The sequence below is a fragment of the Pyrus communis genome, chromosome 17, assembly GCF_963583255.1.
Source record: "Pyrus communis chromosome 17, drPyrComm1.1, whole genome shotgun sequence".
NCBI lineage: Eukaryota > Viridiplantae > Streptophyta > Magnoliopsida > Rosales > Rosaceae > Pyrus > Pyrus communis.
The window spans coordinates 6,309,794-6,335,414 of NC_084819.1; the positions used below are offsets into that span (position 1 = coordinate 6,309,794).

At 36.4% G+C, this 25,621-nt stretch overlaps 5 protein-coding genes across 5 annotated transcripts; 2 read left to right on the forward strand and 3 right to left on the reverse strand.

The window, feature by feature from the left end:
* The first annotated feature begins 1,040 nt into the window (after positions 1-1,040).
* Positions 1,041-2,752, forward strand: LOC137722938 (protein STAY-GREEN homolog, chloroplastic-like). The gene is made up of 4 exons (XM_068462068.1): positions 1,041-1,312; positions 1,493-1,666; positions 1,752-1,919; positions 2,244-2,752. Exons 1-4 carry the CDS (start codon positions 1,184-1,186, stop codon positions 2,622-2,624), a joined length of 852 nt encoding a protein of 283 aa, XP_068318169.1. The 5' UTR covers positions 1,041-1,183; the 3' UTR covers positions 2,625-2,752.
* A 1,774-nt stretch (positions 2,753-4,526) lies between these two features.
* On the reverse strand, positions 4,527-9,357 carry LOC137722967 (B-type cell cycle switch protein ccs52A-like). The gene is made up of 10 exons (XM_068462103.1): positions 8,742-9,357; positions 8,504-8,626; positions 8,149-8,253; positions 7,073-7,252; positions 6,783-6,845; positions 6,480-6,674; positions 5,843-5,944; positions 5,695-5,757; positions 5,520-5,588; positions 4,527-5,109 (listed from the first exon to the last, which is right to left on the reverse strand). The coding sequence occupies exons 1-10, from the start codon at positions 9,219-9,221 to the stop codon at positions 5,056-5,058; spliced, it is 1,434 nt and encodes a 477-aa protein (XP_068318204.1). The 5' UTR covers positions 9,222-9,357; the 3' UTR covers positions 4,527-5,055.
* A 6,472-nt stretch (positions 9,358-15,829) lies between these two features.
* LOC137721941 (uncharacterized) lies at positions 15,830-16,753 on the reverse strand. The gene has a single exon (XM_068460957.1). The coding sequence runs from the start codon at positions 16,751-16,753 to the stop codon at positions 15,830-15,832; it is 924 nt and encodes a 307-aa protein (XP_068317058.1).
* Positions 16,754-19,345: 2,592 nt separating this feature from the next.
* On the reverse strand, positions 19,346-20,747 carry LOC137721874 (expansin-A7-like). Its single transcript, XM_068460904.1, has 3 exons — positions 20,585-20,747; positions 19,932-20,247; positions 19,346-19,720 (listed from the first exon to the last, which is right to left on the reverse strand). The coding sequence occupies exons 1-3, from the start codon at positions 20,745-20,747 to the stop codon at positions 19,408-19,410; spliced, it is 792 nt and encodes a 263-aa protein (XP_068317005.1). The 3' UTR covers positions 19,346-19,407.
* A 2,302-nt stretch (positions 20,748-23,049) lies between these two features.
* LOC137723463 (histone deacetylase complex subunit SAP18-like) lies at positions 23,050-25,427 on the forward strand. Its single transcript, XM_068462659.1, has 6 exons — positions 23,050-23,264; positions 23,412-23,444; positions 24,097-24,207; positions 24,322-24,417; positions 24,953-25,027; positions 25,107-25,427. The coding sequence occupies exons 1-6, from the start codon at positions 23,106-23,108 to the stop codon at positions 25,137-25,139; spliced, it is 507 nt and encodes a 168-aa protein (XP_068318760.1). The 5' UTR covers positions 23,050-23,105; the 3' UTR covers positions 25,140-25,427.
* The last annotated feature ends 194 nt before the right edge of the window (positions 25,428-25,621 follow it).

Genomic DNA, 25,621 nt, shown 5'->3' on the forward strand with positions numbered 1-25,621 from the left:
CGGCCTCTCCCTATTATTGAATTTAGACAAAGTGGGAGCTGTTCATGCATCATGCACACATGATAGGTTCATGCGTCGTGCATAGATGATAGAATAGTTAGATACTTGTAAATTTCTTGCCATGATGCATCATGCATAGATGACAGAATAGGTTAGATATTTGTAAATTTCTTGGCATATCGCATCATGAAACTGCATGGCAATCATGCAACTGACCAAACCAATTGAAATACGTATATGCCCAACTGCCACAGAAGCCAGACGTAATTACCAAAAAAAGGGGCGGACGTAAAAGTAGAGCTATATAATCCTAAAAATAGGAGAGGGGGTGGATTGGTTCCGCCCTGGCTAGGTTAAATTAATACAAAAATTTGGGAGCTTTTGGTTTTAATATTTTGTAATCATGCTTATGATAAAAATTATTTATATTATAAATTAAAGTCGTAAAAATTATTTTATAAAAAATTTAATAATATATAAATTCGTACGGTGAAATAAGTCAATTCATGAAATAAAGTTATTTCACCATCTAATAAAAAAACACAAATCTATAGAAGTATTATTTATTATTGATTTGCTACTGTTGTTTTACTAAACAACTTTAATTTGATTAATTTTTTATTCTAATGATGATCTTTAAAACTGAGGCCAACACATCACACCGCACAAAAATGGTCCATGGTTGATGGTTCCATGATCCAATATATAAATGGCCATAAAGAACTCGCTTTCTTGCTTCTTGAAGCAACCTTGATCCCATCAGGTCAGGCAAATATTGCCAAACCGACACGTCGCTAAGCTCAGTTCTTCAAGAAATTTGTTATTGTAACGGAAATACAAATGGTACATTATGTGTTTTTATATAAATGGTGGGAAATTTATTTTTTAAGTTATAAATTTTTTAACACACATATCTCATCATTTGTATAATAACACATAATATATTACCTCGTGTGCCGATCACACTGAAAAATCTCTCTAATTCTTCAACGTTTCAAACGCTGAGCTCACAAGTTATTCTCAAAAGCAAAAGCAGAAGTACAAGCAAAGGCAAACCAAAACTCTCAGTCACACTTCTCCTTTTCTTTCAAACTCTTGACTCTTTTTGTTTACTTAGCTTCATACATATAGATTTACATAATTGGGTGCCTACAAGCTGAGAGAGAGAGAGAGAGAGAGAGAGATGGGAGCTTTTACTGCTGCTTCTGTGCTTCCTTGGGATTTCAAGCCTTCACTCCCTCTCTCTCATCATAGAAGCTCTTTGTTTCACTATACAAGAACTCCCAAGAAAAGAAACAGGGCCATAGTTCCTGTAAGTATCCTTTACTCTTAATCATTTTATTCACAAACCATACGAGCGATATTCAAATCTAATCTCACATGCTTAAGCGGGATTCTAACTTAGGAGCAAGGCTGACTGTCAACTTGATTACGCTCATGTCTACTTTTCGGTTTTCAATTTTTTTGTGTGGTGTGGGTTTTGATTGATTAGGTTGCGAGGCTATTTGGGCCAGCAATATTTGAAGCATCGAAGCTGAAGGTTCTGTTTCTAGGAGTGGATGAAAAGAAGCACCCAGGGAAGCTTCCAAGAACTTACACACTCACTCATAGTGACATCACCTCAAAGCTCACTCTGGCAATTTCACAAACAATCGACAACTCTCAGGTTTTAAGAATTCTGACTAAGATTAATTTTTTTATTAATTACTTTAATGAAGAATTCATGGAAATCGGGAAGTTTGATGTTGCAGTTGCAAGGGTGGTACAGCAAGTTGCAAAGAGATGAAGTTGTTGCTCAGTGGAAGAAAGTTAAGAACAAGATGTCTCTCCATGTTCACTGTCACATAAGTGGAGGTCATTTCCTCTTAGATTTGTTTGCAAGGCTCAGATACTTCATCTTCTGCAAAGAATTACCTGTGGTAAGTCAGCAATTAATTAGTTATTAATAATTTTTATACCACTGAAATTCTAGTTCATCTCATTTAAACTGCACGTACGACAAATTTTTGTGCACTAGGTACAGAGTAGTGTATATTCTAGTTATAATATACATCATTTGAGTAGAATAATAACACATGACAGTAACGATTGTTTTGGTATATTAAATAATTATTGAGAGATCATGCTAATGTAACTACACACACATTTATAAGAATTAATTAATCGAGAATTAATTTCTCTTAATGGTTGATTAATTTCTCTATGATCTTTAATAAAACGTAATATTCCCTTTCCCTTGGTAGGTTTTGAAGGCCTTCGTCCATGGGGACGTCAACTTGTTCAACAGCTACCCAGAACTGCAGGACGCTTCGGTATGGATCTACTTCCACTCGAGCATTCCCGAATTCAACAAGGTGGAGTGCTGGGGCCCACTCATCGACGCAGCAGCACCTTCTAGTGGGTCATCAGGCGGTGCCCACCACCAGGAAAACAACAGCGGCGGGGAGGGGGAGGAGGCAACTTCTCCAAGCAACTGGGACTTGCCAGAGACGTGTCAAGAGGAGTGCGACTGTTGCTTCACACCACTGACTTCGATTGCATGGTCCCAAGAGCTTCCCCATGCAAATCAAACTAGGGTTGGGACCCACCAGAGCTTTCAGGGGCAAACCCAGGAAACAAACTGAAGATTTTATTTATTTCTTTTGTTTATTTAATTAATGTAAATAGATGTGTACCTATCTGTTAATATTACTGCAAAAATATTATTCCTATCCTCTATTTGTATTATTATCTAGGTTATTTTTTATTTTAATTGGGTTGAAATTTTCAACATAGATTTTTATCAAGACCCTTAAAGCACACTATTTTCAGTTTGTACGTGTTTTATAAGTTAATAACTATCCTACATTTTATTCAAAAAGATTAAATCCAAAAAAAATAAATTTAAATTTAGATTTCCAAAAAAAATATGTAATTTCATGTACCCTCGTTTTGAACCTTAATCTATTTATACTTGTCTTTGTTTTGAAATCAAAGCACATGATAGAATTGTAAACTACCAACAACACCCCTTTAATTTCATGTAATTGGTTGGGGAAAAAATGAACCAGTTCGGTATGTGTAGTTGACAATACACACTAATCAGGCAACATATTGAAAAACTTTTGGGGAGTTGGGCTTACCATACCTACTTTTGACGGTTTGTCAACAGTATAGTTGCGCCGTCACATTTGTCGGCTCCACCTTGGCTAGAGTCATTGACAAAAGAAATGTTAAAAATGTCACATTGACATGTAACAATAATAAATGATGTACTATTTACTCCAACTGAGATATCAAAGCTAACATGAAAAAGATACTTAAGCTGACATGGACAAATAGATGTCAGATTTGAAGCTGCCTTCAAATATGATTTTTGCTATTTTCAAATGCATTTCACTTGCCTTACCTTAAATGCTAGCATATTTAAGTATTATTTTATTATTTTTAAACCAACAACAACCCAGTTTTTATTATTTTTGTTTAAAAATAAATAAATAAAGCAATAAATTTTGGCATATCAGATGAAAGAAAAATATTAACAATATGTCAAATTGTCAAGTTAGCCATCAAATTAAAATTTGATGTTTTGAATTTGACATCTCCTTTAGAGATGCTCTAATCCTCCACATACATGAGTCAAAAAATGGTTGCCTTCTTAGGGTGTGTAGCTTTTTTGTTCTCTTGCCGAGCGAGTGTTCTGGTCATGCTTCTACGATCGATCGCTGGGTGTGGTTTTTCGCCTTTGAGCATTGAGTTATGTGTTTGTCTTTCAGTGATGACCTTATGTGGTCTTGCTCCTTTATGATGACTTTATATGACCTCGCTCTTCAACATCTTCTGGAGTGTTTGCAAATATGGATCTCTTGCATCTATCAGTTTTGTGACAAATACGTATTGGTAGCATTTGTACGCTTGTGCATATAGTAGCCATTTAGAGATTTACTCAAATTGTTTGGTCATCCAAATTCACTCAAAACCAATGTTTTGGCCAATGGAACAATTTATCCAATTGTCATTTCTGCATTTATTTGTGATGACAAAAACCAATTTTGGAATAAAAAAGCCTCCCCCGTGAAATCTACCTGTTTTATAATAGTTTAAATTCTGTGAATATGTAATATCACAAAATTGCGTTAAACATTTAAATCTGCATCTCACCTAACGACTATGGGGTGGCTTAGTGATTTGGAATGAATTTCAGATCCGAATTCCACACATGTCTTGGGTTCAATTCTTAGCCTTAGTGAATCGCATGATGATGGCTAGAAAAAAGTTATCACGGTGAAGCCACTAGCTAGGCCTTTTTTAAAAAAGAAAAGAAATCTGCATCTCACCTTTTCACGAAATTGCACTTGGACATGCTGTCGTTCGTTACAAATCACACGGTGGTGATTCAATCTGGCTTTGATAGATCGGAGCGGTTGGCACAAGGTTCTGATTCTGTCGCAATTCAGAAAAGAATAAAAGAACAGAACATCTTGAATCATATGATTAATGGTCCATTAGCTTAAGACAGCTTCCCTTTGTGAATTATTAACACTAATTAATCATCGAATTCCATGTATCCGATTCCACAGTGACTGAAGGGAGAACCTATATCAATCGAACACGTCAGAGAATTTGGCACGTGCGAATGCGACGACACGAACTAGATTTGTAAAAATAAATCACCTAATTTTCAACTAAAATGTGAAAAAAATTGTGATCCATTTACAAAGAATGTGAAACAAACTTGCACCCTGCTGACCCGACTTATCTCCCAGTCCAGTGTATCCTCCTCTTTAAATATACAAAGTGAGGGAGCTCCGAGAAGGTGAGAATATTCATCACAACCCCCCCTCTATACATTATATATAGTAAACTACTTAAGTGGGAAAAGAGAGTAAAATATCGAAATCCTACCGAACCCATCACTTCATCTCTCGTCTTAGTCTTCTGAGGTCGCGGCATAATCTCCTGCACATCTATGGTATCATGTCAAAAAGAAATGGCACATCATTGCCCGGTTCCCATCCTCTGGCAGTCTGAGCAACTGTGAAGGTTGCCAAGTCAGTATTGATGTTATGTACGAGGTCACCGGATAACGGTTCTTCCAAGCGATGATGCTCCAATTTCACTTTCCCTGTTCTGCAATAACAATTTCATTCATTTGACGTGAGTTGCATTCCTCTCAAGCTCGAAATAGAATCAAAGGTAGAGGACATGAAACGGAACAACTGGATGCAATTTATTGTCTTTGCTTAAACCAATTTCAATTCACATTATAGAATGTAAGATAACGTGATTAAGGATATAGAACCCAATTATTAAGCGATGTCAGGGAAGGAAAATAATCAATACTACCAAAGTACCCTGTTTTTCTCTAATGACCTTACTGACTTTGCATGCAGGCGGAACATCGACAGAAAATGAGTTCTCAAGGAAGCATAATCAATTATGCATCCGTTATAACCTGCTCTGATGACTAAACAATTAAGGAAGAGCTATTAACCAAATCATTTGCATTAAATATTCCCATCAAGTATTGAATCTTTTACCTGGGACTTGGGGGAAGGAAACACATTCCAAAATCTTAGTGTTTCATCTCCTGCTCCAGTGACAATTGTCTGAAACAATAATCAATGACAGATCAGAATATTCATAAACAAATGAAAAGTAATTTGCATAACCATAAAAAGAGGGCATGCACAATCAAAAGATTGGGTACAGAACCTGTCCATCAGGTGAGATGGCAAGATAAAGAACTCTGTATGAATGGCCCGTAAGAGTTGCCAGCTGCATCATCAGAATAGCGTTGAAGAATTAGAAACCAAGATAAAAGAAATTTATTGGTTTTGGGGAATTGACAACACTTATTTACCTTTGACATGGTGGGATATCTCCAAACTATTATTTGATTTTGGGAGTATCCATGGGTGCTGACTAGTTCATTGACATTTTTAGACCACACAAGATTGCAAACCTGCAGATGTACAGATCTAATGGATATAAGTATAGCTGCGCATAGTAATCAGAAAAAGGGACAAGTGAAAGGGAGGGATTTCAGTCACCAACAAAATTCATGTCTATGAACAGTGTATATCAACATCTAGCATCGTGAATGAGAAATCCATGTAATTTTCGCGGTAAAATAGTTTTCCTTTGATTTAGCACCTAGGTGAGGTACAGAGCGAAAGTAATTGGATTCAAGTTGTGAATATGTTAACCCATGTTTCCTCCTTTTATCAATCAATTATCATTACATGGAAAAGGTAAAATTTTTTTTTTTTTTTTAAAGGAATATTTATATTTGTTGGAAATAACTACTCATTAGAAAAAGAACAATGTGATGAAACAACAACCAGGTTTGGAACTACTGAAATAATGACATTTCACTGCAATCAGTTCAGGTTCTCTAAATATTTCTCACACAGCAAAGCTTTCGTACTGCATGCATGTTTAAAAAAAATCAACAGGAGAGTAAGCAGATTAAAACAAACAAGAAAGAAGTTTTTCACCTGACTTCCAGTGTCCATGCAGCTCAAGTGTGAGTTGGTGGTAGTATTCCAGAAACGAATACATCGGTCTGCTGTTCCTCCTCCAGATGCAAGAAGCCCATGCTGATGGGGAGACCATGCAATAGCTTTCACAGCTGCAGTATGCTCACAGTATTTGAGCACCGGTTGAGTTGAATGTTGATTCCAAACAAAAAGCTGTAAATAGAGAGAGAGCAAACTATCAGTTATGAATTGGTAGCGTGACCAAATTAAAACTGCACACAAAATAAGTCGGACTGAAATAAAAAAATTGCCATAACATACCCTGTTATCATTCCCGCCTGATGCCAGCTCACGGTTATCATATGACCATTTCAGTCCACAAACCTAAAGGATAATCAAATATCTTCAGGGTGCGAAATATATAAATGAAACAAAATATGATATGCAAGATACATGGATAATAACAATGCAACAAAGACAAATGGCATGTTACACGAAGTACAAGTTAGAAGAACTAATAATTAGAATGAGTACACAGAATTTTAAAGTTAACAGTTTCTTATTGTACACAGAAGTTTATTCAAAGTGAACATGAACTCAAAAATTCTGACCTCTGACTTGTGTCCGGAAAGTTTGCTAACAAAATCATCCTGAGCACGAATATCACGTTGAAGAATAGTCTTGTCCCGGCTACCAGAAGACAGCATAGATGAACTCCAGGCTAAGGCGCCAATGCGTAGTCGGTGGCCCTCCATGGTTCTTACCCTCCTACACCGGGATGCATCCCATATCTATACAGTAGATAGCAAGTGCATCAGCCAGTTATGCAGCAGCATATATACAATAAACATGCCACATGTCTAACAGTAAAATTCAAATGGAAACAATTACACAAAAGTGGTGCTAGATATGAAATTCCTGTTATAATGCAGCACAAAAACCAACGCATAAACTGCTCCCATGCAACTGTTGAATATCCAATTGCAACAATAAATACAATCCTAACCTGATTTTCATATACACTAACCTGGTTCTGACAAAGGCCAAACACAGAAGAAGCATGTCACATATAATCAGACCAGTAGTCAAAATTTTATTCATGTTTGAACAGTTGTGCAAAAAATCAAATTAAAGGAAGTCACCAAAATCAGAATCCTATTGTGTTCAGACTCATATAAACAAACATCGTCACAGATTCACAATGTAATGAGCAGGGCATGGAGGTTTCGACTTACCTATTCCAACTCCTATCTAAAGACCAGTAACATACATCTACAAAGCTGAACACTTAAAGCCAAGTTTGGAATCTGGACATCGGAACAAAACTTGGAGATTCTAGAATGAGTAAATAGATGACGTGTTCGGGGGACTGTCTGCACAACAGACCAGACAGGGATATGCAGCTAGATAGGACCTTGTTATTTGTATTAGTCTACATTCTAATAACAAACCTTTTCCACAAATTCTGCAGTTCATATAAGTATTTCAAGCATTACGTTGTTTGAGGATAGTATTCCCCATACTAAAGTCACAAATTTGTTGCTTATACACCTATATTGTGAATGTTGTTGCAACTACACTTGTAATTGCACTTTGCAATATTATAAATATAAAATAACATCTCAATATCAAATCTCTAAGAATGAACCATGTCTATCAGATGTGAATAGGTCCAAGTATCACTTACTTGGACTTTCCCATTGCTAGTTCCAACCGCAAGATGAGTTCCACGTTGAGCCCAGCCAACAGAACAGACACTATCATCAATCCCCAAGTCACATAACTTAGTTACCTGCAAGTGACATCCAATCATAAAGTCAAAAAATATCGCATCGGCAAAGACTCAAAGTGATCAATTTCATACATACACCAGGAAAAACGCACACCACATGATCGAAAAACAGTTACAATCATAAAAAGGTAGCGACTTGTGACATCGAAAAACATCCACGTTTACCTCAAATTACAACAACAATGTTAACATTAGAAATTTGTCGAAAAAAAATGTTAAAATTAGAAAGAGAAGCTAAGTTAGAGCTGACCTTGCTACTACAAGCATTCCATAAATAAACACAATTTCCCAACCCAACAGCAAGCACATTGTGCGAAGACCAATCGACAAGATTCAGATAGAAATCGTCCTGCAAAGCAGGGGCATCCAAAACCTGAACAAGAAACAAAATTTCCGTAAATAAAATAAATAAATAAAAACCCAATTCACAATATCCAAAATCAAACCAAACCCAAATCGGCAAAAGACTTGAAAGTGATGAAAGTCACCTTATAAGGCGACCGGGGAACCTTCCGAGGAGCCTTGACGGGGCTATGGTGAACTCCGGTGACCACATCATCGAACCCAAAAGGGGAAAGCGAGTGCATTGACCGGCGAGTCTCGGTCTTGAACCGGAAGATGTTGGGGCTGGGCGGGTTCATCTGAATCGCGCTCCTTTTCTCAGGCGTCGCCGGAGGGACGACGCCGGCGGAGTCAGGTCCAAAGAGGGCAGCGCGTAGGAGAGTGCCGTAGGCGCTTGACGAGTCATCGCGGCCCTCGGATGGAGTATTGGAGATGTCGAAGAGGGGGAAGTTGGAACCGGATCTACTGGGGATGAACCTATCGGAGTAGATGGTCCTGGACGGCGATTGGTGGTGGTTGTAGTTGATCAGGCGGTCGATGTGCCGAGATGGGGTTAGGGAATGTAGTGCCTGAGGAGTGCGGAGCAGAGTCGGAGTCGATGGGGTTGTCGGAGTGGTATCCTCCATAGAAGATCAGTGTGTGTGTGGGTGTGTGTTTGTTGTCTCTCTGTCTGTGGGAGAGAGAAGGAATTGGGATGGGAAAGGAGAGAGAGGATGGGAGGAGAGAGAAGGGCTTGATGGGTTCTGGTAATTTTCCCGGGAAAACCAGGTAAGAAAGCAGAGGAGATAATTATCCCGGGAAAATCATAGGGGAGGGGGTTATATTTTGGTGCGTTTGGTAAGTCCAATTCGCTCTAGTAAACTCTTTTTTGTTTTCTTAACCAAAATTTAGTGGGACTTCCTTTTCCTTGGCAAAATTGGATTGCGATTTAACCAAATTTCAAATAATGCTTAGAATTTGGGTTTAAAAAACTTTTTTATTTTGTCTTTTTTATATATTGGTAAATAATATATAAGTACAATTCATTGGTATAATTAATTATTTTTGGATCAAGAATATTGGTTGGTATATGATGAGCATCACAAACGGAGAACAAAGATTATTATATTGCATATACAGATCACCAGACAATTAAGATAATCAAAATAACATAAAAAACAGCTAACAACTTAGAACATGATGCAAGCATGTGGGATGCCTCTCAAAATAACAAATGGGGAGTTGGAATCCTATTTAATTAAGGAATTCTTGTGGTTCCAAGGAAACTGTTATATAATTTTTTATATGTCAAAGTTGTAATTGAATTGCTAGCCCATTGTGAGAGGTCTTATATTCAATTCTTGCCAAAAACGAATTTGAATCACATTATTGTTATCTCATTGTAAGGCTAAACCTCCTCTCCCCGTTAGTATAGATAATATCATTTGTTCCAAAAAAAAAAAAAAAAAAAAAAACTGAATTGCTCATGGTTCAGTATCTTAGTGAATAAGATGTTAGGTTTTATCCATGTGTTATGCATTTGAAAAACTCGTCGCTCCTAAATTATTGTAACAGTTTCAAACTTTTTTCTCATCTTTAATAATAAGGAATTAAAAAAAAAATGTTATGACTGAGGGTTGGTTGGAAATTGTGGTGCTTTAAACAAAAAAAAAAAGTAGCTTATTAAAAATTTGAAACATTAAATATGTTTGATAAAACCCCAAAAAAAAAATAGTGTTTTAAAAAAAAATAGTGTTTTAAAAAAAAATAACTGCTATTAATGACAGTAGAAAAACATAGAAAGCCAAAAGCAAGGTCTATCATGCTTAAAAAAATTGCTTTTTTGTTTTTTTTTTCTTTAAAGCATAGTAATCAGTGTCATTTAATGAAATTTTCAAATAGCAAATATACCCCCACATGTCTTTGATAATCATTATATCACATTAAATACTATATCTTTTTAGTCATTTAACATATTCAAAGCAATTTATATAAAAATTTATCAAACACTCAGACACAGTTTTTTTTTTTATTAAAAACATTTTTACAAAAAAAAAAAAAAAAAAGGTTTACCAAACACTTAACAACTTTAGTTTACCGCTGTTTATTCTCACAGCACAGCAAAAACAGTTTTTTATTTTTATTTTTATTTTTTTTAAAATCACATCAATACCAAACTAGCCTTGAATCGTGGTTTAATGGTGTTTTTCTTTATTTGTAAATAAGATATATTAGATTTGGCTTAAATGATGATGATCCTTCATGAAAAAAAGTTAAGATTCCATCATAAAACCAATTGATAATAAAATGAGTAGCTCAATTACTTATATGCACATGTAAGGTCCATTATTTCTCTGATGTCAGGTTAATACTCTCAACATGCCCGCTCAGGTGTGACAAATTTTTAAGCCTATCATATAGACAACACAGTTTGGGTGATGCAGATTACATGTGACCATTAGACTTCACACATTTGGCAACATGCTCTGATACCATGAAGAAAGTTGATGTTGTACCATAAAACAAATTGTCAGTATGAGAAAGCCCAATTACTCATTACAGGTAATGCTAGGGATACCATCAATTTAAACCATATTTTGTAAATCATATGATGTGGTTGATGATGATTGGATTATTACTTAATTGTTGATTAACGTGCTTATTTACTATTGGTGACACATCACATGGTTTGCACATGTGGCTTAAAAGATTAGTTTACCTAACATTCCTCAATACTTTTAAGTACATGAAAGGTCCCTTCTTTTCCTAAATTAATACTCTCAATACTGTGACTAATGATTTTGCCTACACCTGCTCAATTGTTTATTCAATCTAACTCATGAAAGTATAGTAGAACTCATATCATTTACATGTTGTTTGAAAACTAATTCACATCAAAACAGGAAATTTCACTGCATACGGATAACAGTATTTTGGCTGGTGTGGGGTGTTTGAAGAGACGACGTTCTAACAGTGGTTAGGTCCCCCTAATCGCTTTGTGCGATTGGGAGGGTAGACTACTTTAGTAGTTCAATGACTTGGTCCTAGTGTGTAGTTCTTAATTCTTGCCTACTACTCTATTGCCCTCACTATCTATATATAAAGCCAATGGAAAAGGTGAATAGTGATTTTGGACTCACTGAGCTTCAACAAAAAAATTTGGAGAAAAATGCCCTCAAGACAAAAAAGTTCAAAGGCATCCCAAAATAATGCATCAAATAAGACAGGGGCATTTTCATCATTTTAATAGTGTTTTTTTAATAATTATTTTTTTTTTGTGGTTTTTTTTTTAATTAGTACCTCACAATAGGCTAGCAATAATATAATTCAATTTATCTATTTTTAAACACGTTCAAAAGAGGTGTGTAATGCCGGTTATAAAAAAGGTCATTTGCACCCGAATAATTATGTGATTAAATTAGTTGTCAAATGACTTTTTTTTTTTTTTTTTTTTTTTTTTAACAAAGGATATTATCTACACTAAGGGGATAGGGGTGGGCTTAGCCTCACAATGGGCTAGCAATAATGTGATTCAATCAATTGTTTAATGACACACCTCGACCGAAATCAAGGCGTGATGGCGCCATGTGCACAGTGCAAAAGCAATATTAATATAAGAAATGCGAATAAATAAAAACCAAACTAATTAGAGCACTAGATAAGAATAAGTGCAAGACGAAATTAAGTGTGAATTCACAACCAGAGCATAATAGCCTAAGTGCAGTCTAGCAGGACGAATACTAATTATACAACACCAAAGGTAATCCTACAATGGTGATAATCTGTCAGAGCTACCGTGGATTCCTCCCAAGCCACCAAAAAGCACTCCTAACTAGAACCTGGAGGGGCGCAAAACAGAAAATGTGAGTGGGCAAAAACAAAGTTTTTCAAAACCATTTTAATTATCAAAGATAGTAACCCCTAGCCGTAAAACCTGTATAATTTCCCAGAAAATAGAATACATATTTATACCACAACCATGCTCAGAATAGCAAAATCCACAAATATGCCATGTGAAATATCTCAGCATAAAAATATGTAAGCCAGGTGATATAAATCAATGCAAAATGATATGTCAGCTGGAGTCACCTAACATGACCTGTACGGCTGAATCTAAAGCTCATCCATCTAACTGGAGTCACTTAACTGTACAGTTCAAATCCACATCCCAACAAATATACCTGCACGCGAGTCAGAACCACTTAAAGTGGTCTGTACGACAGGACTAGGTGTAAATAAATACACTCAAGTGCTACGATCAAGTGAAGACTGTGCGAATAATCGCGGGTCACCTACAAGTCAAAACCACCTATAGTGGTATGTACGACAAGACTATGCACTTAACTTGGATCTAAGGTGAGCGTTTGGTGCGGGAGGTGAATATCACGTGAAGGACTGTGCCCTAATTGCCAGGGTGCAGGTTTATGAGCTTTCAACACATCTCACATAATCATCAACTTACATAAACAATCTACAACTCACCAGGTACCTACCTGAGCGTCCACAGCGTCAAATCACATTTATGCATACTATATTAATTTAATGATCTACGTATAAATCAATATGCATGGCATTTCTAAACACAATTTCATTTAAATCAATTTTCTGGGAAAAATCTCAAGTATATAGGTATATACGGAAAACCAAAAGCCCACTCATTGGTATGTGGAAAGGTCATAGCCCCCAAGCCTCGATTGACTATGCTTGTCCTGAGGATAGGTCTCGCCTATATGCGAAACAACTATATAAACGTTAATTTAAAGCACATAAACGAAACAAGCTAATAACTTCTCATACATTGCTCAAATGGGGTGTTTGAATATACCAACGTGATCTACTCAACACCACGAACATCTCCATATTTTTAGAAAAATTTTCCGACCACTCATGCGTCGGCCAAGGCACGGCCAGACGCACCCCCACGCATGGCCAACCCTAACGGAACAGTTAACGGCAGTTAGGAATATTCCGTTAAAACTTTAACAGAAGTTAACGACGTTACTTGACGCCGTTAGAATATTCCGTCAACTCTGACGGAATATTCATCTCCTTCTCTGACGAGCCTCGCCGGTCGCCGCCATCAGCACCGTCGTTTGAAACTCGAATTTTTGCCGGTTTCTGGAAAAACTTTAAAACTTCATATCTTTCTCATTTCTTAACCAAAATCCATGAAATTTGTACCAAAATGAAGTTTACAACGAGTAGAATAAAACCTTACGACTTTTAGGACTTTAAATCCAATGGGATCTCACCAGAAAAACTCATGATAATCCGGCCACCACTGCAACTCTCCAAAACTAAGCTTCCTGACGTCCAAAACACTCTAACTTTCTTCCTCGAGCTTCGTGAAGACGTCCTAAAACTCCCTAGAACCTTAAAATTCGAAGAAAAGTCCATGATCATGACTACATAAACAGTAACCCAAAACTGGGTTCTCTGGTTTTCGAGTTTTACGAGCTCTCATGTTGAACTAAGGGTATGGATGAGTTCCTGAGCTCACAAAGAACACAAAACCAACCTCCTCGACGTCGATCCGTGTAAGATGAAGCTAGTTTGAAGAGTGACCGTACAACTTATACGGACAACGGATGAAATCTGAGAGAAGGAGAGAGAGAGGGTCAACGGAGAGGTTTGGGTGTGTGTGTGTGTGTGGTCCTAGTGGGTCACCAACCAAAAACAAAAGAAAATAAAACCTAAGTCCTAAGTAGTTCCAAAAGTATAGGAAAGTTAGGAATTGGACCACAACCAAAAATATATCACACACAACACATCTCAACGTCCAAGGGCAATTACGTCATTTCCTTACTCTCGAGGATAAAATAATATACACCTTAAGGACGGGTTGTGACATTTATTAAATATTATTTTCTCTATTTTAAACACGTTCAAAACATCTTAAGAGGCGTGTAATGCCGGTTATAAAAAAATATTTCGCACGCAGATAATAATGTGGTTAAATTAGTTGTCAAATGATTTTTTTTTTTAACAAACGATATTATCTACACTAATGGGGAGGGGTGAGTTTAGCCTCACAATGGGATAGCAATAATGTGAGTCAATCAGTTGCTTATTAAAATATTATTTTCTCTATTTTTAAATACGTTCAAAACATCTTGAGAGGGGTGTAATGTCGGTTATAAAAAAAGTCTTTCTCATGCGGATAATAATGTGATTAAATTACATTAAATTAGTTGTCAAATGATTGTTTTTTTTTTTTAACAAACGATATTATCTACACTAAGGGGAAGAGGGTGGGTTTAGCCTCACAATAGGTTAGCAATAATGTGATTCAATCAGTTGTTTATTAAATATTATTTTCTCTATTTTTAAGCACGTTCAAAACATCTTAAGAGGCATGTAATGCCGGTTATAAAAAAAGGTCTAGCTACTTTAATTGGATTATAAGAGGTTTCTTCTTGCATGATCTAAGATTATTCATTTACTTCAAATATTTCACTTTCCTTTTGTCAATTTACGTATATAAATACATTTAAAATGTGTAAGTCGCGCATAGCATGCCGTGATTCAAAAAATGCATTCTGTACGCGCATTAGCGTGTGCATGAAGGCTAGTTTCCCTTAAAAAATAAAATAAAATCTCAGCTTTAGGAAACCCTTATAAGGAGTTTTTCTTTCACAAATTCAATGTATAAAATGTTGGTTAAGATCATTTTGAAGTCTGAAGACATATCACGGGTTTTATGTGATAGCCTTTGACAAAATAAATTTGAAGCGAAAAGGTGAGATTCAAGGGATTTAGGGATGATTTTGCTTCTATTTCAGGAGTGACTAGAGACTAAAGTATTGTTTTCTATAAGTTCTTAATCTGAACTAAGTAATGTATTAAAGCGATTTGATTGTATGGTGGAGGCTAATTGTCAAGTGAGTGAGAAGATTGTTGTCCTTTTACCATCACGGTGAGGTCAAATTAAGCACACCATAAACCCTTTAGTTAGTAAGATAACCTGTAACTGCAGTTAAAGTTTTGTTAATCTGTGTCTCCACTCTGCAGTTTGACAAGTAATTAGGAAACATTCATAAGAAAAAGAAAAGAAACCTCATCCTGTCATGAAAATTGAAGGTAAAAAGAACAATGAATGGCCATGTATAGCTCAGAAAGTAGAATTTCCTTCTGCCAACCAATGGAGCCTTTGAAAATTTTGGTTAAATACAATTCTATCTCACAACGAATACCTTTCCATTTCAGCTAAATAATGTTAAAAAAGAATAATTTAGTATGAAAAACTGAATCCAATTCAGTGAGGAGGAGGTATATACGCATGCTCAATTGCTGGTGTTGTTCGAGTACCCGATGCGGTAGGAGCCCTCACATGTCCAACCATTGATACCTGTAAAGCTTCCTCTTCATAAGCCCTTCTCTCCATCTCCACCATCCTCGACTGCTTCTTCACCTTCACAAGCATTGCCACTAGAAGCAGTCCCAAAAGAAAAGCACCCAATGCAGATCCAACCGAGCTTCCAACCGCTATTTTCCACTGGCTCACTCTCTTCCTCAACTGCACCGGAATAGGCTTCTCAATGACCAACCCGAAATGTCCATGCCTTTTTGCAACACAAATGTAAGGTTTAGTTTCCCTTGCCAATGTCACTTTTCCATCACCTTCAAAACTTGCACATAATGGCCTTGTACCCAATTCATTGTTCACCCTTGTGATGTTTTTAAAGTCAATGCTGATGGGTTTTTCTCCAGCTTCAATACCAAGCTCAAAAGGGTTGCTGAAGTTCACATCCATACCGGCGTTATATGCTAAGAGGCCTAAAATTGGAGAAACAAGCTGATATCCAGATAGGTCATAGTTGGCATAATATATTGAGGACCAATTATATCCCAAATTTTGTCTAACTATCATGACCCTCTCAGCACATGGATGCACAGATACACCAGTGCCTAGATGAAATTCTTTTACCTGCGCGCCGTACCTTCGCAGACTGCCACATCTGTATCTTGCAGTATCAACTATGATGCCTGAGAAGTTTGCTGGTAAATTTACAGTGTGTAGTGTTCCTGTCCTGATTCGTGTGTCGTACGCCTTGAAGGTGACGTCTCGAATGAGAAGGTCGAGAAGACGGGCTGATTGGATCTTCTGAGCTTCAGATTTTGTGAACGCTACACATATGAATGAAAGAACAACCAATGTGAGATAGAAGAGAGAGCCCATGTGAGAAAATGAGCTTGATTTCGAAGAACGAATATAGTAACAATAAATCATAAATGTACAAAACGGTTTGGTTTGATTTTCTTGGAAGCTTGTACACTACAAGAATGTGGTTTTGGCTTATCGAATTCTATGAAAAACTAGATCTAAACAGATACAAGGTTGCAAATAGTTAGGCTTAAACTGTTTGTGGACTTTATAGCTCAGAAAAAGCAAAGTTGGGTTAAAGAGTAAGCAACGAAAAAGGAAAAAGAAAGTTCCTACTTTGTCTCTCCCTTTATGGAGGTCTTGGAGAGAATATGTATGTTAATCCTAAACAAAACCAAGGTTCTACAACACCAAAATATATATGCCTGTTTGTTTCATGAGAAAATGGAAAATTGGGTTTCTGAGAAAGAAAGAAAAATATTGGGGTGGCAAAGGAGATGGAGTAGTCATATAGGATCATCATATGATAAGGTTTGAAGAAATGATGTTGAAGCCTTTGTGATGATGGCCCTTTGTGGCAAAAGGAAGTGAAAAAGGGAGGCTTGGCGTGCTTAGGGCAATGCAATGAGAGAGCATGGCTCTATTTTGGGAGGGCATATTAGATAATACTCCTGATTGTGTTTGCTATCATGTTCCCCACTTTAACCACTTTGTGTGTGGTTGTGGGTCTCACGATTATAGCAAGCATGGAATTCATTTTATTCCTCTCCAAATGGTCCACAATTCACATGGATGAAATAGTATAAAAAGTGAAAGGCAAGGTAGCAATGACCATTGTCTTGTCACTTGTGGGTGTTTTGAAGAAAATAGTGTATTGACAACCGGTGACGGTGCAGAATATTGCGTTATCTAGTGAAGTTGAGTGTCTACTCTAGTTGTAAGTTTCAATTTAGGTTTTATTTTACATAAACGATACTAGAGGAGAGGAGACGAGTGTTGAGAATGAGTTCCACATTATTGAGAGAGGACTTTGCTTGTGCATATAAATAATAGCGCTATTCTCATGCTGCCAATTGATTTTATAGTGGAACATCAATTTTCTTCAACAAGAAAATATGACTTTAACTTCATGAATTCTTTTAACCAACCGAAACTCTTGAATTTTAATTTATGAGGGCAAACATAAAATCTTCCTCTTTTCTTTGATGATCATTTCTCAATTTGTCATCGACAATCTAGAGTGCTTTATTATGTGACACAACAAAAGTTATAGCATAAGGGGTTCACAAGTGATCACACTTGAAGGTTCATAGGACGTCAGGGATATGTGAGAGCAACTTTCGTTTTTTTTTTTTAATTTTATTGAATGAAAGATAGTCCAAAATACAACCATAGAGTTTGCGTAAATAATCTGACAGAAACCCTGACGACAAAAGGAATAAATGAGAAATAACTTAACCCAAATTAACAAAACAACCCAAATTAAATAAAAGTGCAGTTTTGACCTTTCAAAAAGCCTCGAATGCCCAAATTATCGTATATTATGGCAAAGTAACAAGTTTGATCTGTCTCGTCATTTTCTTTTCAAAAGGTATTATGAAACAAAAACAGACACCAATAAACCGAAAACAGTAAACTTTGCCTGCGCTATTGAGCAATTGTTCCACTTCTACGTCATTATGTGTTTGAGAAGTGCTGTTATATCACAATTGACCAAAAGTACTATTAGATCACAAGGTCTTTTTCATGCCTTTTGATGCTATTTGCCGACAAGGCAGATGATGATGATCGTATCGGTATTTTGCAGGCCAACAGGATAGCCTTCAGATTCTTTTGGTAATAATTTTAGAGATTCGTGAATTATGTTTGTTCATCTATATCATACGGTTAGTTTTTATCAAGTAGTTTTATTTTAAATAAAAATATTAAAATAATTTTTTATCGCACGATATACGATGAACAGATACGATTGATTGGTCTATGAGATCCTCACAGCCGGATTCTTTTGCAGGGTAACAGAAAGTGTTTTTTGAATTAAATATGTGATGCTTTAAATGTATTTCAAATATTATTGGGAGAAAAGCATTTTTCAAAAAAAAAAAATTAATGAAAATGGTTTGAAATTTTTGAGTTTTAACAATAAAGACAAAATAAAGAATAAAGTGAATAGTACCAAGTTTAACTTTTTAATGTAAAAATATGATTTTTTGTTAAAATGAACAGTACCGCAGACTTTTCGTTAAAACTCCAAATTCATGCACAGGAGTGGAAATATATGATAGGAAATATGATATCAACTTCTACATGGTAAGATGGAATTTGCAGAACACTTTTTTTCTTGTGTATATATAAATTTTTCAATTACAAGTGATATTATTACTTTAAGCAACATTAGGAAGATCCTGAGACACATTGGGCTGTGAAAAACCTTATTCACTAAGACAATCCACTACTTGCAGAACACTTGTTTCAACCAAATAATACTGAAAACAAGCAATTGTACACATAGCACGTAAATATTGTTCTCTCATTGTTGTGATCAGTAAAATTACCTTCGTAAGGATATATGAGTAACCAAAGGAAAATTTTCCAAGCCAAAGCTACAGATAAAGGCCTTGGGGCTTTATAAAAAAAGAAGGAAAATTAAGAAAACAAAAAAGAGTGGCAATTAAGTAGGCGCGCATATTAAGTAATACAGAATCTCCGCATATTTGCGTGCTTGTTGTGCATCAATGGAAGTTGGTATTTGAATTGTAAGTCAAACCCACATTCCAGCTTGAAGGAGCAACATTCCAGGCAATTATAGTCTCTTTGCTTGTGTAGGAAGTTAGCCTGAAAGAGAGAGCTTGGCCTTTCAAGGTTGCAAATGCCTGGTATGAAGCTCCCCAGTTATGGCTCATTTGTATCCACCCTGATCTGCTTCCTTTCACCCACATGCTTGCAATGTCACCTCCTCCTCCCACATTCATCACATACACCAACAACCAGTACCCGTTTCCTTGGAAAGAGAATCGAAGGCCGCCCGACCTCATGCACGGCACTCTGCAAGAAAATCACATAGAAGATTTAGAATCCAATTGTGAAAATGTGATCATATAAAATCAACTATTTAGTTAAGGCCAAATCATGATTTTGGTTGCTATAATTTACGCAAAGTTTCATTTTAGTCTCTGTGGTTTACTAAGTGTTGCAATTTAGTGTTAAAAAAAAAAAAAAAAAAAAACCCTAATGTATCCTAAATTTTAAGGCGTACCTGCGATACATGACGGGAACAATGCCGGCCTTCCACTGAGCAATTTTCATGAAGGCAGGTTTGGCCATGTCGAAATGGGTGCGGGGAGGGTTGCACCAGCCTCCGGCATTGGAGTCCTCGGACCAGTTTGGCGGACAAAGGTTGGTGGCGGTGACGGTGGTGAATTTAACATTTCCAAAGCATGCACTTGTCCCGTAACATTTTATCTGGTAGCAAGTTCCGCAAGCATATCCGTTGTTGAATAGTGTTGAGCTCAATGCTGCTGTATCTGTACCATACCCATTACTGAACAAGTTTCCATAACCGCAAGCTCCTCCTGTACCAAGAAAACAGAATAATTAAGAATAGGGATTATTAATTAATTGATAAAGTACTTTATTTGAATATATCTGTATTCATCGTTTTTGCTAGCCACACTTTTCTTGTGTGGCAAGTCACCGATATAGTGAATCGAGAGAAATTTATACGCAATTAGTTCCAACAAAATAGTATTGCATGTACCATGTTTACTGACATATAAATGAAAAAATGGGTAACTTATTTTATCATGTGTTTGAATATGCAGTATTAATTTTAGTTTGATAATATAACATGTTAGATATTTGAAGGACAAATAATTTTCTCAATATATGTGAAATGAACATCATACATACCCATAGTCTCGGAGGCTGTCTCATCACCGTAAAAAGTAGCGTGGGCAAGGTGCCATGGACTCGGCCGGTAAACGACCTTTGCAACCACTGTTGTGCTAATGGTTACCAGCATCAATGACATGAGAAGGAAGCTGAGGCTCGACGAAGGAAGGAAAGACGCCATGGCTGTGTTGGTAGAGGTTCCTTTAAGACTCTGTAGGATGATCGAAGTACAAGTGCAATGCCAGTTGGTCCGTTTTGCATGCCTTATATAATGTTCAACTACAAAACATTTCATGTAGCTAGAAAAACGACTTCGTGGCCCCAACGATGTTTATGCTGTACAATTAGTCAAGTAGGAGTATTATATTATTTGCTTATAAAATCAATAGTTTCAGTGAAATGTTTTCGTGGCATCTAACGTGCTGGCATGTATATTAGGCGGTTGATATTTTAATTTTTTTTATATATAATTTAATTATATTAATCGTCCAAAGGATTTTATGTTTATTGAAAGAATTAAGTTGGTGACTAATTGCATGAAAAAGGATACATTGTGTTTGATTACAATAGTATTATTTGCTCATGTTTTAAGTCAAAGTTAAAAAATTCATTAGTTGGATGAGTAATCCAACGGACAGAAGACAAACATAGATTTGACTTATTATATTATAGAAAAGTATTATAATAACCGGAGGTTATCTAGAATGGAAATGGATCCTCTCCGGATCCCTTCCATCAAATCTATCCAGTCAATGAATCGAGGTTCTTGAAATTTGATCAAATGATTAAAGTTATTATAACTTTTAAAGGGATCCCTGTTTTCCGCGGTTGGATCAAATTGCAAAGGTCCTGATTCATTGACTGGGTGGATTTGGTGGAAGGGATCCGAAGATGATCCATTTCCAAATCAAATATAATTAATTATGATCAAGGAATTTTAGTGGTTGTAACCAGAAAAGTTGTTGCTTGATAAAGAAAGTTGAGGTCCACCTATGGGGAGTAGTCTAATACTTATTATAAGCATATGTAAGGTTCATTCTCTCATCAATGTTAGATTCATTCTCAATACGTTCTTTCACGGTGAAATTTCAAGCCTAACACATGGACAACACAACTCGGGTTACGTGGAGCATGTGTGGCTGTTGGGCTTCACACATGATTTCCTGAGATTTTGTGTTAGGCTATTTGTAAGAAAACAGGTATTGTAAATTTTATTTTTCAAAATGACAATCATGTTTTTAATTTACTAATTTCTTGCTCAGTTTTATTTCTAGAAGTTTTAATTGTCATGAATATATGGCGTATATACAGAAGTCAAAGTAAATGTATGTATGAAAATACAAAGATCATTTTGGATTACCTATAACAATTTGCTCAAAAATATAAAGATCAAAGTAAATATAGGTATGAAAATACAACTATGGGTGTAGATGAGTCGAGCCAAACCAACTAACAAAGTGTTTAATCTTAACTCAAATGATATTATTTGTTCAAGCTCGAAATTTTTTTTATAAACGTAGAATCAACCTCGCCTTGGCTTGACTTAGCTCCTTTGTAAAACGGATCCGAGTTTTTATTTGGCTCAACTTAATGAAAATTGATTTTTTTTGAAAATTAAACAAATAAAAAAATAAAAACAAACTTGGAAATGATTACATGTCCAATATATGTAAAAAGCGAAATGCTCATGGGTTTTATGAGCTGAACATACCAAAGCTCAACATTGACTCATTTTTCTAGCAGGCCTAATAATTTGTTTGAGGCTCAACTCGTTTCTTTTACGAATCAAGCTTTAACGAGTCAAAACAAGTTGAACACGAGTCAAACTTGAACTGTTTGAGCCGATTTGTACCTCTAAGTGCAACCTATATGTTCTTGAGTTTGGGAAAACAAGTCAATAATATTTTTGGTTTAGGCATATTTGTCGATTTGCCCCCCAAACTTGCATAAAGCTACCAATTTCCTCTCTGAACTTTAATTTTAGCCGATTACTCTCTTAAACTTTTATAAATAGCAAATTTTCCCCTTGACGATTAATTTTAAAATTTTCATCCATTTTTTTATCACGCGGGCAGTACATGAAAACTGTATGGGGGAAAAATAATGGAAAATTCGATGGATGAGAAGTGGATGAAAAATTCTAAAATTTGACGGTTTTGGGGGGGGGGAATTGGCTATTTATAGACTTTTAAGGGGTAATCAGCTACAATTAAAATTTAAGGGAAAAATTGGCTAATAGCGAAGTTTAAAGAGAAAATTGAAAGCTCTATACATGTTCCCGCGGGCCCCCGGGGGGTGGGGTGGGAACATGCAAACATGAAACACCTATTTGGTTTATTTATTTCTTTATTGGGTTATAGAGTGGTTGCAGACTCCTTGGGCTTTCTTGCCTTTTGATTCTTTGGGCTCAGACCCATGACCCGTACCTATTTCTTTGTCATGACCCATGAGCAGCATAATTAATCAAGTCTCGTACACGACAAATTTCTGTTACATCGACCCCAAAACCCGAAATCGTTATCAGGCAAGGACTTCGACAATGGAGAAGAGAAGCAGAGACGAAAAGATGGGAGGGCCGGGTCCCCAGACGCGAGGCCCACCCGGAAGACAACTTCCGCCACCACCTCCTCCGCCTCACTCCAGGGGTCCGCCGCCGCCGCCGCCTCGCCCCCGCTCCGAACCCATCGACCGTGAAAAGGTACTCTCCTTAACTTTCAGCTCTGCTATATTACTTCTTTAGGGTTTCTTTATTTTTCATTTTTTTTAAATTTATTATTTACTTTTTGCTAGCTGGTTTATAGGCATATATTTATGAACAGCTTTGTATTTTTGTATGTAATGCAAGACTTGCCCTCTGCTGCTCCGGGTTTTCACTAAGGTATGTGCAACTCAAGTTTTTTTGTTTTTTTTAGGTTATTTTTTGCAGTTCTGATATTAATTTTTAGTATTTTTTGAATCTTTTATGCTTGTGAAATTTGGCTTCTAAGTAATTGGAGTTAGTGATTTTTGTTGGAAATTCAAATTTTAGAAAAACCCATATCTTATTTACTTCAAATTGGCTTCGAAGCAGGTTTTGCTGATTTTGTTGCAGAGGATAGACTTAGGTAAAATTTGGTATTGGGGTATTTTTTTTTGTTTGTTTTTTTGCCCAATTAACAGAGCGAAGGGAGAAGAATTGAAAATTAAGTTGGTATAATTATGTCTCTCAATTTCTCTTGGCCTTGAAGGTCATTGCTCGAATTAGACCCTACAATCAGTTCAGTAGAAGGTTATGGTGGTGATTCTGAGATAGGTGTTAAGTTAGGTAATGAGGAGAACGAAGTATGTTGGGTTTCTAATACCGTTAAGACTTTGTTTTGAAATTATGGGGAAGCTTTGTATAATTTGGAGCTCGTGTGTTACTAATGAGAAGATAGGAGAAGTTGGCGGTATTGAAAGTTTGGAAAGTGGATGTTAATATAAAGGGTTGGGTGCTGTTGACATTCCGTTTCAGCCTTTTACATTTTCTTTCAACTCTTTTTCTTTGGCAGATTGGAGCTCATCACAGTGAGGTGGACTTTGCAGTGAGAGGCAATGAACCCAAAGATGAGGTTCAAATTTATACATGGAAAGATGCAACACTTCGTGAGCTAACTGATCTCGTATGTTATCTGTCTTTCATAATGTCATGGGTCATGTCATCCTATCCTCTTTCCCATATTTGGTTGAATAACATTATATTACTTGCTCCGAAGATGATTCTAGTTCTTTGTCAGGTCAAAGAGATTGCTCCAGAGGCTAGGAGAAGAAATGCTAGGCTGTCTTTTGCATTTGTATACCCTGACAAGCGCGGTCGTTTTGTGGTGAAACAGGTACTTGCTCCCTTCTCACTTAGTGATACATGCATGCATCACAGTACACTTTTACCCTTTGTATTTTCAAATCTAGCTATCAAGATGAGGTAGATACCCGAGGACTGCTCTCTGTATCCTCCGCTCGACAGATAAATGAGTCCTCTTTAGTGCTTCAACTCAAACTTATTCTCATTCAAGTCAAAATAATAAATCATCTCGATAGAAAAAGCGATATTCCTTTGTACATTTTCACCTCTTTTCAGTAAAAGAAAATTATGCTTACACCAATATGTGAAATTATATTTCAACCGTCGTATGCAATTATGAGTTTAAAATTCACCTTATAGCAAATTCCTTACTATATTTCATACTGATCTGATCCCAAGAAATTAGTTCCAGTTGGTTGGTTGGGTATGCAGTATGATTTTGCGCATTTTCCAGCATATAGCTAGGTGGGAAACAAAACAATTTTGCTTGTGTACATATACAATTGAACTATTTTCCCCCGCTCTTTTCTTTTTGTTAAAAATCGTGTATTTCTTGGATTTCTAAGGTTGGGATGACAAATTCTCATGGAAACGGGAGACAAGTGGATGAAAGCAAGGCACTGAATGATCTTAGCTTTCAGGTAAACTGAAATTTTATGTCAAAGTTTATTGGAGTTTGACGAAAAAAGGGGTGTTCTCACATCTTTTCATTTTTTGTAGATTGGAGATTATTTGGACGTGGCGATTCTATAGAGAAGATGGCTGTAGCATTAGCACTGATGTTTCTTCGGAGGCAGCATTTTGGATGGATCGAGTGGGAAGGATGCCGTTAGAGTTTGATGCGATGTCCATTTTATTGGATGTCTTAAGCTTTAGCTGCCTTTACTCAACTGTCTTGTGGAGGCCGTTTGGTATGTTGTAAGGATGTTTAAACTCTTCGGAAGGATTTCTGTAATCTTAGTGCCGATTTTAGTTCTTGCTGGATACAAGCATTTCATATTTATTGAAAACAAACCCAAATAGAAATGCTTTTCAACTTGAGTTATTTTCCAATGTTCTTGCATCGGTAACTCTGTTTCCGACCTACAAGCCTCGTTTAGCATAGAGGGTCGGATTGAAATGGATACCCTCTAACCCTACCATTTGCTGGGTGGTTGGGATTAGAACGGATAAGTTTTCGGACAGAGTAATTCATCTTCTACCTCTGACATATCAAGAAAACAGCGATTCCATTG

Coding starts and splice junctions, on each gene's coding strand:
- LOC137721941 (XM_068460957.1), bottom strand. CDS start 16,753: ATGGGCTCTCTCTTCTATCTCACATTGGTTGTTCTTTCATTCATATGT.
- LOC137722967 (XM_068462103.1), bottom strand. CDS start 9,221: ATGGAGGATACCACTCCGACAACCCCATCGACTCCGACTCTGCTCCGC. Junction 6,675..6,782: donor CAGGCGGGAATGATAACAGG/GTATGTTATGGC, acceptor CTCTATTTACAG/CTTTTTGTTTGGAATCAACA. Junction 5,110..5,519: donor TTCCTTCCCCCAAGTCCCAG/GTAAAAGATTCA, acceptor TTGTTATTGCAG/AACAGGGAAAGTGAAATTGG.
- LOC137723463 (XM_068462659.1), top strand. CDS start 23,106: ATGGAGAAGAGAAGCAGAGACGAAAAGATGGGAGGGCCGGGTCCCCAG. Junction 23,445..24,096: donor TGCTCCGGGTTTTCACTAAG/GTATGTGCAACT, acceptor TTTCTTTGGCAG/ATTGGAGCTCATCACAGTGA. Junction 24,418..24,952: donor GTCGTTTTGTGGTGAAACAG/GTACTTGCTCCC, acceptor TGGATTTCTAAG/GTTGGGATGACAAATTCTCA.
- LOC137721874 (XM_068460904.1), bottom strand. CDS start 20,747: ATGGCGTCTTTCCTTCCTTCGTCGAGCCTCAGCTTCCTTCTCATGTCA. Junction 20,248..20,584: donor GACAGCCTCCGAGACTATGG/GTATGTATGATG, acceptor TTCTTGGTACAG/GAGGAGCTTGCGGTTATGGA. Junction 19,721..19,931: donor GTTCCCGTCATGTATCGCAG/GTACGCCTTAAA, acceptor ATTTTCTTGCAG/AGTGCCGTGCATGAGGTCGG.
- LOC137722938 (XM_068462068.1), top strand. CDS start 1,184: ATGGGAGCTTTTACTGCTGCTTCTGTGCTTCCTTGGGATTTCAAGCCT. Junction 1,313..1,492: donor GAAACAGGGCCATAGTTCCT/GTAAGTATCCTT, acceptor TTGATTGATTAG/GTTGCGAGGCTATTTGGGCC. Junction 1,667..1,751: donor AAACAATCGACAACTCTCAG/GTTTTAAGAATT, acceptor TTGATGTTGCAG/TTGCAAGGGTGGTACAGCAA.